Genomic DNA, 11,276 nt, shown 5'->3' with positions numbered 1-11,276 from the left:
CTCATACTAGGACCAGTTTAGACATGAGCTAGCTAATCTACCAGTATGTTTTTGAAATGAGGAAAGAAACCAGGGAAACCCACACAAGCGCTGGGAGAACATGCAAACTCCATGCAAATAGTGTCCTGGTAGGGATTCAATCTGAGGACCCCCAGTGCTGCAGTGCAGGAGTACTAACCACTAAGCCACTGTGCTTTACCAGGAAACCTAAAGTCCAACTCCAGGCAAATGACCAAATACACAGATACAGAAAGCACAGATGGAAGCTGTTTTACCTGGCAAAGAATTTGTATTTTTGTCCACCCAGTCCTAAGATTTATTTAGCCCTACAGCACAGCCCTGTTTTTTTTCTATGCTACAGTTAAGCAAAATGTATAGGTCTTGTCCCACCCCCCAGCCTGTGATTGGACGGTGAAAGGAGAATCAGCAGACTGATGAGCTCATCTGTCTGTATCATTGCTTTCTTCTGCTATCGGTCCGCTCGTTGTTAGACCATGAACACTGTAGCACACCTGACTGGCTCCTTGAGTTGCTTCTTCCCCTAGTCCGAGCTCTGCTGTTCAGGGACTACCGGTATCAGGTGAGATTGAGAATCAGGTACTTACACTAACCCCTGCTGTTATATATAAATATATTACAGGAGGGGTAGGTAACCTTGTCACTCCAGGAGTCCTGAAACTACAAACCCTATCATGCCTATGCCTCTGAGAGTCATGCCTATGTATGTCAGAGTCTTGCAATGCCTCGCGGGTCTTGTAGTGCCGAGGTTGCCTACCCCTGTATTACAGAGCTGCATTGTGTCCTTTATATCTGCCTGGAGTTCAGCATTTACTACCTCAACCTTTGTATCTGCCAGTATGCCCAGTAACCCTAACGTCAACAAACAATTTAACTGGTTGAAAAATCAAAGAAAGATATGCTTGTTGGCTTGTTTTTAAAGCATGAACAGGGCCATTTAATGTCCATTGGGAGAAAAGAGTACAACTCTTTAGACCTTGGTGTTGGTTGGTTGTTTGGTTTGGTTGGTTGGATTTTCCAGCCTTCTAATGCACAACAGTAGTTGCTGTGAAGTTAGAAGTCTTATAATCATATATTAAATGTTGTATAGTTTAGTATATGTCATGATAATCAGCTCTAATTTTCTGATTGTTCATTTATGCTGTTGTTGAAGGGTCAGCCATGGGACAGTTTGCACCACTGGTGCCACCAGATGTGGCCCCTCTTCTGGCAAACGCGGAGCTCCGTCTGGCATGCACCAAGTGCAGCAAGAAGCTGTCTATGATCACCTACACCTTAAACTCCGTCCCGCACAGCTGTGATGCCAACCTGCTTCTCTCAAGATCAAAGGATGCTAAAGGGGTCAATGAATGGCATGTGGTGAGGCAACGCCCTGCTTTCCGGGTGCCAGCACGTTATACCGTCTGCTGGCATTACCGACCCACCGTAGGTTGCATACTACACTACGAAAATTGCACTTTTGCCTGGACTAACGAAGAAGTTCATGTCTGGTCTTTTGAGAGGAACCTTAATCTTGAGAGGAGCCATCTGCAATATCTTCTACTAAACAAGCCATCTCCAGGTGCTAGTACCAGGGAGCCTGGAAGCTGGGAAGACATCTTAAGCATGTTCGGAGGACGCTTTCAGCATGTCTGTGAACAGTGTTTCCATCAAAGCCCTCGGAAGGTCTCTCTTACTGACTTATGCCAATCCCACCCACGCCCGGTGCCCCTTCTTGCTCACATCATTACCGACAGCACCAGAAAGCAATGCCATGCCATCCGACCCATGCCTTATGCGCCTCATGTTCGAATGTGTGCCCACAGCTCCAGGGGTTTCCTGTGTCGAGAGGAAAACGGGCACTGCCCCAATGCGCACAGTGAGGTTGAGCTTGCGGTGTGGAAGGTGGAGCAGAAATATGGCCTCACCCGGAGTGCAATACAAGACGATACCGGAGAAAACATAGGTTTTTACTGCCGCCTCTGCTTGGTTAGCGCCAGCACTCAAGAAAGTTTCGAAGCACACTGCTCTTCACTGGAACATGGGCGCATTCTAGCAGCCGATTCACTGCAAGTGTGGAATCACCGTGACCCACCGGATCGCATGAAAAGATGCTTCATCTGTGAAAAGTAGGTACACATGACATTCTTTTGGAGGTTTTTGAATCCAAAACTGACAAATCAGTGTTTGCTAGATGGGTGAAACCACCTTCTGGGTCACTCCCACTCTACTGGTTGGATTCTATATTCTATTATTTTATATTATTGGGAATTTAACAGGAGAAGCTGGAACATAGAAAGGTATGCGGTGGTTCCCAAAACTCCCAGGTGGCCAGGAACAGGGATATGCTCAGGTTTGGACCGCACCCTATCCGAGCACGGAAGGAGCTCCAATGAACATGGAAGGAATCTCTTCCCGCTGCCGGCCATTCAGCCACAGCCTGTAAATCCCCCACCCACAGCTGCACGTAAGCAAAGGGGAGGATACAGTGGCGCCATTGACATATAAGGTCAATGATGTCAGCACAAGCCTCTGATTCCTTTGTTTTGTATGCAGCTGCATGTGGCGGGGGAATTCCCCAGCATGCAGCTGACTGGGCCGGTGACCCAAAGCACTTCCATTTTCAGAAGTACTCAGGTCCGAACTTGAGCTCATCCCTAATGAGGAACAGTCAGAATGTTAAAATGGGGATCTCGCTGTTAGAGTTTTCTTAGAAGCCTGGACCTGACCTATAATTGCAGTATGATATTTCTTTAGGGTGTAGCTTCACCTCTTAAGTACAAATAAATATACATACCCATATATTTCACAGTTTTTTTTTGTGTTCTAACAGATCACTCATTTTGCCCTTTCTGTTGATAAAAATGATCATTGTCACTTAGAATTCAGAATTTCTAATGTAAACAGCAGGCACATTTTATTAGCTCTTTGTGACCTTTACATGCACTACACAGCTTGCTTCTGCTAATCCATCGTTAAAAGATATATCTAAGACGCGCGTCAACAATTGCAGTGTACAAGTCCTGAAATGTGGTGGCTGCATTTGTTTTCTTTTTTTTTTCATGCTAAGCACGTTTACTGCAATTAATCTTGCCAGAAAAAATGACCTTGTTGCTTGCCACGAGAAACTAAAATAACAAACTTCCAAGTTTTCTTCTGCAAACTACTAATTCACCCCATCCCATGGGTTTAGAATCACTTCAAGGCTGAACTGTGGGCACAAAAACTTTTCTTTAATTGTATTCCTCAATAGCCACAAAGGATATAAATCCACCTTGTGTGCACCAAATGCTCTTGCAAAGTGATAACCTTGAAAAAGTAGCAGTGACATAATCAGTGTGCTGCACATAGCCTATGCAGAGAACAGAGCTGTGGGATGGGACCCAGCAGGTCCACCCACTACAGGCTGCCTGTAGGAAACTACAGGAGGGGCGGAGTCAAGACCAGTCACCCTGCATAAGGAGAGATTGCAGCAATGACTGGTCTTTATTACAGGAGGGGGCGGAGACAAGACCAGTCACCCTGCACAAGGAGGGAGAGCAGCAGTGACTGGTCTTTCTTACAGGAGGGGGCGGAGACAAGACCAGTCACCCTGCACAAGGAGGGAGAGCAGCAGTGACTGGTCTTTCTTACAGGAGGGGGTGGAGACAAGACCAGTCACCCTGCACAAGGAGGGAGAGCAGCAGTGACTGGTCTTTATTACAGGAGGGGGCGGAGACAAGACCAGTCACCCTCCACAAGAAGGGGGGGGGAAATCTCACACTGGATTTCTGCACAGATCGGGAAGAATTATACAGAATACACCAACATTCTACTGAGAATACACATGACACTTGTATTTACGCACCTTACTGCTGCAATGGATCATATTACTTAAAGTGGAACTATGGGCAAAATAAAAAAAAATGACATACTGTTTCAGATACAGTAACTGTTTTTGTACCTTTCTAATGTGCATATAACATGCTATGTATATGAGTAATTGTTGGTCCTGACTCAAGTACTCTCTATAGCCCATCACAGTGCATCTACGGGGAGGGTTGTGAGAAGGCTCACAGCCAGGAAGAACTGCAGGAATGGATTCTGAGGGTGAAAATAAGCAGACGGAACAAGCAGGTGGTGGAGGAAGAAAGTCTCCAGTCTTACCGGGACCGACTGATGCAAGAATATCAACACAGCAGCAGTGACAACCCGGTGGTAAGTAATATGTGAAGAGATGACTTTCCATGACGCCACTCCGTCATCGTACTACAAAGGGATGCTAAACATTACATGCGCTCTTGCCTTGGTTGCCACATAGAGAAATAGTTACAAAGTTTCCTCTGGTAACAAATTAAAGGGTCAGTCCACCCTCAATTTTTGGTAAATGCTGGAGAGGTTAGACACATAACAGTTCCTTGCGTGTCTTGACAACTCCACTGGTCACATCTCTTGGTTTCCCAGGTCAGTGGCTCACATGTAGCATTTGCTATGGGATCCCTTCACACTCTTAGATTTTGTAATGTATTTTATATTATGGAGAATGTACCAGGTGGAGGAGGGGTCCCACCCAAAGGTGGCACTGCAAGGCAGATCAGCACACCCAGCACTTTAAGGTGGCAGGTAACATTCCCACTCCAGGATGGATGGGAATACCCCCAATGCAATGTGCATGGGAACACCAGGCACTTTTGTGGGTCTGTTCTAGTGTGTTGACATCTCATTCAAATGACGCCCTTTATTGCAACATACCACAACAGAAAAGCGTGAAGGGGCCCCACCAGTGTCTTGGTTTTACATTAACTGGCCTCATTCATGGCATCAGTGTTTGCAGTAATATAAATCCACTTGAGACATACTCACTAAGCCTGTTATGTTTGTTGATATGGGCAATTACTGGACACACTGTGCAAATGTACACAAAGCATGACGAATGTTGACACAGGCAGCACGCTGTGTGTGTCTCCGCGCCTGACCTCAGACTGCTGAATACTTGGCACAATGTAAGGCCGCCGACATGGTATTTAAATAAACAGCATCAAATGACTGAACAGACAATAGCAGTAAGGTGAAAACCTTATGAGGGGGAATTTATCAAAACTGGAGCAGACAAAATGTGGAGCAACTGTGCATGGCAACCAATCAGCTTCAGCAACTGTGCTGGCGCCCACAACTTCCCCACAAGGTCACCGCCGCCGCCCCTCTGCGCTCTGCCGTGCCTCGGTGGCCCTTTGGGAAATCCGGGCCTGTGTATAGTCTGGGTAATAATGAGTTTGGTCAGGAAATCTAATTTCTGCAGATTTTTGTCCTGCAGAGTTTTGATTATTTGGGTGAATCGTTCCTTCATTGTGCTGTGGTTGTGAAGATACATGTGTACAAATAAAGATGGCTGAATGTCTCAGGAAGGGTTCCCACTTTGCTAGCGGCTGTCATGGCTCTTTCTTTTGCAATCTTGCAAGCATCTCTAAGCACCGTATCTGGACCGTGTTTTGGTCTTAACTATTGCATGAGCCCTGTCTATGACAACTAGGGTTGCACAGATACCAAGTACAGTACTCGGTACAATTACAAGTACATGTACCGATACTTTTGAGCTCCAAGACTACACTAGAGAAAAATTCAAAGGTTAGGAGGCAGCTGTCATTTGTAAGGAGCACACGGAGCTCCTGGGATTTGTACATCTCTGTTTTAATGTACGAATTTGTTTTTATAAATATAAATAAAGAGATGCACAGATACCAGTTTTGAGAGTACGAGTACTGGTACTTGCCGAGTACTTACAAGTACGAGTACAGATACATTTTTGTTTATTGTCATGTGACAGTTTTTCTAAAACAATACAGACTAATGATTTCAGGACAGTGGTGGAGCACCAGAGCCAGGTCCCAGCTGCAACCGCTGCAACCCTGGTAGTTCTCATGAAAATGCCAAGTATCTGCACTGGTACTCGAAAAGTATCTGTGCATCCCTAATAACAACATCAGTGGACTGTTGTAGTGGAAGCAATATGTTCAGGATTTTTCGGGATCGGCTCATTTGTGGTCACATAAGTTCATCTAGATTTGTCATCTAGATCAGAGAGTTTATCTCGGATTCGTGTGCGTCTACCAGTTCATTGTGGGCTTTTTTTTTTTATATGAGGCCATCTTTCTTTCTGTATGATCAGTTCTTTCCTTCTAAAATCCCATTGAATCTCTTTTCTTAGTTTTGAGAGCATTGCATTGTGTTCTGATGCTGGATGGTTAAATGTAGGGAGAGCCGCCAATGAGTCATAGTCCTCGGGTGCTTTCTGTTTCTATGCAGAGTCATCCACTATTCGCTTGTTAGTCACTGTGCCTTTGGGGTATGGTGATGTAGACGGTGATGTCTGACGTCTGGAACGTAAATCTTTGGGATGTATTTGTATGTCTGGAAAAAGGTCTTCCAGATCACAAAGTTAGTTGTTTCAGGATTTTTCCTGATGGGACATCTGATGAGAGGCAGTTGCTGCCTGTCAAGTATCGAACAATACACATTGTGCTGATACTAAAAGGCTGGGAGACAGATTTCAAGCTCATGCAGTTGTGTTGCAACTTCTTGCACAGCCTCTCAGAGAAACACAAGCACATAGTCTGATATGCATGCTGCACACGGCATGGAAACAGGAAGGAAGCCGCAGCTTTATTCTCTACCTTATTCAATACAAAAGAGCATATACCATAGATACTGTGTTACAGAACTTATAAACACTGCCATCTAGTGACTGAAATTGTATAATGCAGAAGTTGTTGCTATAAACACGGTAATGTGTGTTCTAACAAGTTGGCAGGCTTGCAAGCCATCAGACTTCAGGTGAAGCCCTATGAATGGCTATTCTGACAGGTACCATTCAAGGACTGGCAGATAGCTCATCTTATACAAAGACAGTTGACTTTCTATAGCTTCAAGAACCACGCTATTAAAAAATTAAACAATCCCTGAAATACATACAAGAAAGACAACCTGTCTACAGTACTCGGGGCTTCTGCTTATTTATCCAGCTGCTGCTGTAGTGCACCAGTCCGGCTCAATGCAAGTATGTGCAGGGTGGGTATTCTCATTACCACCCAATTTTGCTTTTCAGAGAGAAGAAAGCTACACGGCACAAACTCATATTAAAGTGGATGTAAAGTCAGTCAAATGAAAAATCGCTGGGAAGTAAAGATTGTGGCCAGAAGAGACATTCAAAGTCTTCTGCAAAATAATTCTTCCTTTCTCCCCCAGCAAATTTTTTATTTTTTGTGTACGCTGCATGCAGTGTACTCTGCCCTTTGGCCTGGGTGCCAGGGAGGATGTAACTCCTGTGCACATCAGGAGTTACATCATCAGTGGCCACCCAAAAGCCAAAGAGGGCTTCTGGGAACCCAGACGTGTTGGCGGTGGAGATGGCAGCAGCAGGGGACAAAGCGGGGAAGCGACGATCAATCCAACAGCACTGGAGAAGGGTATACTTTTAAAGGAAAACTATGAGATGGGTGATTTCCACTCACCTCATAGTTCTAGCCGACCTGTGACAATGAGACTGTCACAGGTCGGCTCAGTAGATCGGGAGGTGAGCGAACACATACCAGGTTCGCTCACCTCTCGATCCTGTCACGGCTCTCTGCCGTGACAGGGGAGGGGATGGATTCCACCCTCCCCGCTCCGATCCGCCAGCGCTGACTGGCGGAACGGACGGGGGAGGGGGCGGGTACAGCTGGCTCTGCCTCTAGATAGGCAGAGCCAGCTGTCACTCACGCAGCTGGGCGGATCCCGTCATCTATGTCGGGATCCGCTCCGGCTGCTGCGTCTCAGTATACCGCGTGCTTTAGCTCGCGGTATACTGAGCTTGGGGTAACGGGAGGACGCTAGTTTGTGTCCTCCCGTTACCCTAAGGAGAACTATGTGGAAAAACACTGACCCCATAGTTCTCCTAATGTGCAAGTATGCTGAACTGACCATAATTGCACATTAGGGCAAAAACCAAACATGTACACAGCTGGTAACTTCTGTTTTAGGAGGCCGCAGACCCATCTAGAAATAGAAGGACATGCACATGGAAGGGTCTTGCGCAGAACAAACACGTCTGCCCTCAATTGCTATACATGCTTCAAATAAAGGCTTTTTTGGAGATTAGGATTGTGACCACACAACACAGAGGGGCCTTGGCACTTCTCTTTTTATTGCAAATTGTTAGAAAGTAAAATGTATTTTTTGTCTTTGTGGTAAGTGTGCTGAAAAATGTCCGTGTTAGCTCACTGAACCTGGCTGCAGTAAATTACCCGAAACTCAGATTTACGATTATGCTTATGATTTCTGAATATTTAAGAATACCATTTTTTTTACCCCCACAGCTTTCAGAAGAAGGTGAAGTCATTGAAGGTATTAAAGTCATATGTGATAGTCCTTTGGAGATTAAGTCCGAGCAAAAGCCAGTGAAAAAAGATTGGAATTTTACTGTTCATTCCAAGGTAAGGAATGCAAAGACTGATTTTATTTTTTTAAAAGCTAGTGCAGTGAAAATTTTTGTATTGCCTTTAGTAACCAATTCGTTTGCATTCATAATGATGTCATCAGTTTTTAGTGAATGGATAGGCTGCATTCTCAGTGATGTCACCGGTCTCTAGTGAATGATAGGCTGCATTCTCAGTGATATCACCGGTCTCTAGTGAATGATAGGCTGCATTCTCAGTGATGTCACCGGTCTCTAGTGAATGGATAGGCTGCATTCTCAGTGATGTCACCAGTCTCTAGTGAAGGGATAGGCTGCATTCTCAGTGATGTCACCACTCTCTAGTGAATGGATAAGCTGCATTTTCAGTGATGTCACCGCTCTCTAGTGAATGGATAGGCTGCATTCTCAGTGATGTCACCGGTCTCTAGTGAATGGATAGGCTGCATTCTCAGTGATGTCACCGCTCTCTAGTGAAGGGATAGGCTGCATTCTCAGTGATGTCACCGCTCTCTAGTGAATGGATAGGCTGAATTCTCAGTGATGTCACCCCTCTCTAGTGAATGGATAGGCTGCATTCTCAGTGATGTCACCGCTCTCTAGTGAATGGATGGGCTGAAATCCCAATGATGTCACCTTTTACTAGTAAATTGTTATATAAATGGTTTTGAACAATATTGTCATGGCTTTACCCAATGGTATATTTATTTTTCTTTTCTTATGTAGGGTTTGACTATCTGTAGTGAAGAATTGTAAGCTATTGTAACATTAACTGTTGCCTTCCTGTAGATGCCTCTCCTACATGTGGCTTTGCTGAAGATAGATCCAGGAGCAACCTTCTCATTAACAGCTCAGGGTTTGCCAGATTCCTGCGATTATGCCCCTGGCAGCCATTTTCAAATTAAGGCCTCCCGGACACATTGCTACAAAATCAGAGTGTGCGGGGAATGCTCTGTATTTGGAGTCTTTGAGAAATGGTTGACTTTAGACTTCGGAATCCGCCCAGTCTTGCTGCAGAGGATCTTTGTGAAGGTAGGAGTTCAGGAAGAAATCTTCAATCATTGCGAAGGAACCCCACACCAAGATGGCAGCCCGCTAATGTCTTCTGAACGCTGGAACCCAGGCAAGCAGTTGTGTTTTCCATGCAAGGAGAGAACACAGGAGGAAGAAAAACTATTTGATACGTACAAACCACCCTCCATGAATCCGAGTTACGGCGGGAGAACCACAGAGAGGCAGACGCTTACAGAGAGGAATTATCAGGAGGTGATGCACATAAGGCTACTTCAAGAGGAGGCTGCTAGAGAAGAGGTGATAGCCAGGTGAGTGTAGGAGACATACAAGGACTGCTACACCTACAACTTAAGCTGGCCATTCAAGTTCCACAATCGCTGTACACCTCTATTAGATTTATCACCAACTTTGTACTGTGAGGGCCTGCTCATACAATCCATTCAATTTATATCCAATTGGGTAGGACCTACATAGTTGTTGTTAAATCTTAAAGTGACACTAAACTCAGGAGTTAAATCTTAAAAATGCATTCAAGAACCTTAACTATTAACAATACTGGACCTTATTTGTGTATCACTCGGCTATAGATCCTCCAATCATCTCTGAATTGGTGCCGACACTGTCCTTCCTTCTGGAGGGGGGCTACTTTTGTTCCCCATGGTCCCTGTGTGTGTTGTAAAGTAGTCACCGCCCCAAGCTCACTCTCGGGATGGACTACAATCGCAATACAAATGAGTAAACTAAACATGAGATTGTAGTCCATCCCGGGGGTGAGCTTGGAGCGGTGACTACTTTACAACACACACAGGGACCATGGGGAACAAAGTAGCCCCCCTCCAGAAGGAAGGACAGTGTCGGCACCAATTCAGAGATGATTGGAGGATCTACAGCCGAGTGATACACAAATAAGATACATTAAATGGATTGTTAAGATGTAACTTCTGAGTTTAATGTCACTTTAAGAAGACTCTGTCAGATTGTAATGTTGATGGCGTGTGTCGACCTGCTTTTGTTTGCATCAGGTGAGTTTTGCATTCTTTTACCAGTCTATAGAAATGCAAAACCTGCTTGAAGCAAGTCAAATTCAGGTGAGAAGGAAGTCAAATGCAAGCCAAATGCCAATGTCAATGAATTCTGAGCATCCCAAACTAATGTCTACCTGATGCCATCGGCACAAGCCCAATGCCCATTGACACAGGCCCTTACAGTAACGTTACTGTGAAAAAATGAAAATGTTTGTTTAAGATGGTTCAGGGGTCCTAGCCTAGTCGCTGCATGGCTCCAGTTTCCACCTTGCTATTTATCTTTTAGAGCACATGGATGTCAATATCCTTATTTTCTATGAAAACTCAGATCATTGTGGTCCTTCACGTTAACAAAGTATTCCACGAATGTTTCCTATCTGCTCTTTGGCACAATTATTTGTTTAGCTGCCTGCAATGTACAGGAATCATTTCAGGCTGCAAGATGCAAGTCATATGTTGCCTGGAGCATCCTTCAGTAGGATTTTAAAGCTGAACGCTATGTTCATATATATAAAACAAAAAACACCAGTTAAGGAAGTTATATAATCATTCATTTTTTATTTTTTTTTAATTGTTGCAAGTTTAAGTATTTGAGTTTGATGTTATCAAAACCTCCTATATTCCCCTGCACAGCATCACAATTGAAGAGTGAGGACCGGCTCACACCAAGGAGCCAATTAGCCTCATCTGCCGTACACATGTGATGACGCAGAGCATGCTGACCTGAGGAGAGAGTAGAGTGAGCACATTGGTGACTCATGAGTGTGCCGCTGCTTCTTCATTAACCAATCAGCAGGCTGGGGGGGGGGGGG

The 11,276-nt window shown here is 44.9% G+C and overlaps 2 protein-coding genes across 2 annotated transcripts in view; both read left to right on the top strand.

Annotated features, from left to right (window-relative positions):
* The first annotated feature begins 1,608 nt into the window (after positions 1-1,608).
* On the top strand, positions 1,609-9,181 carry LOC108786964 (helicase with zinc finger domain 2-like). The gene is made up of 4 exons (XM_018556385.1): positions 1,609-2,126; positions 4,011-4,194; positions 8,328-8,444; positions 9,152-9,181. The coding sequence occupies exons 1-4, from the start codon at positions 1,624-1,626 to the stop codon at positions 9,179-9,181; spliced, it is 834 nt and encodes a 277-aa protein (XP_018411887.1). The 5' UTR covers positions 1,609-1,623.
* HELZ2 (helicase with zinc finger 2) overlaps positions 8,405-11,276 on the top strand; it is a 34,622-nt gene continuing 31,750 nt past the window's right edge. The window contains exons 1-2 of the mRNA XM_018556435.1: positions 8,405-8,444; positions 9,215-9,747. Coding sequence (XP_018411937.1) covers positions 9,215-9,747 — 533 coding nt within the window. The 5' untranslated portion in view covers positions 8,405-8,444. The remainder of the gene's footprint in view (positions 8,445-9,214; positions 9,748-11,276) is intronic.

The sequence above is a fragment of the Nanorana parkeri genome, unplaced genomic scaffold, assembly GCF_000935625.1.
Source record: "Nanorana parkeri isolate BGI_ZX_2015 unplaced genomic scaffold, ASM93562v1 scaffold237, whole genome shotgun sequence".
Classification (NCBI taxonomy): domain Eukaryota; kingdom Metazoa; phylum Chordata; class Amphibia; order Anura; family Dicroglossidae; genus Nanorana; species Nanorana parkeri.
The sequence above is the reverse complement of the archived record's forward strand: the minus strand, read 5'-3'. Positions and strand labels throughout refer to the sequence as shown.

What these genes read in the sequence shown, in the direction of transcription:
- LOC108786964 (XM_018556385.1), top strand. Translation starts at nt 1,624, where the DNA reads ATGTTCGGAGGACGCTTTCAGCATGTCTGTGAACAGTGTTTCCATCAA. An exon ending in AGATGCTTCATCTGTGAAAA is followed by an intron (nt 2,127 to 4,010) that starts GTAGGTACACAT and finishes TACTCTCTATAG; the next exon opens with CCCATCACAGTGCATCTACG. An exon ending in GCAGCAGTGACAACCCGGTG is followed by an intron (nt 4,195 to 8,327) that starts GTAAGTAATATG and finishes TTACCCCCACAG; the next exon opens with CTTTCAGAAGAAGGTGAAGT.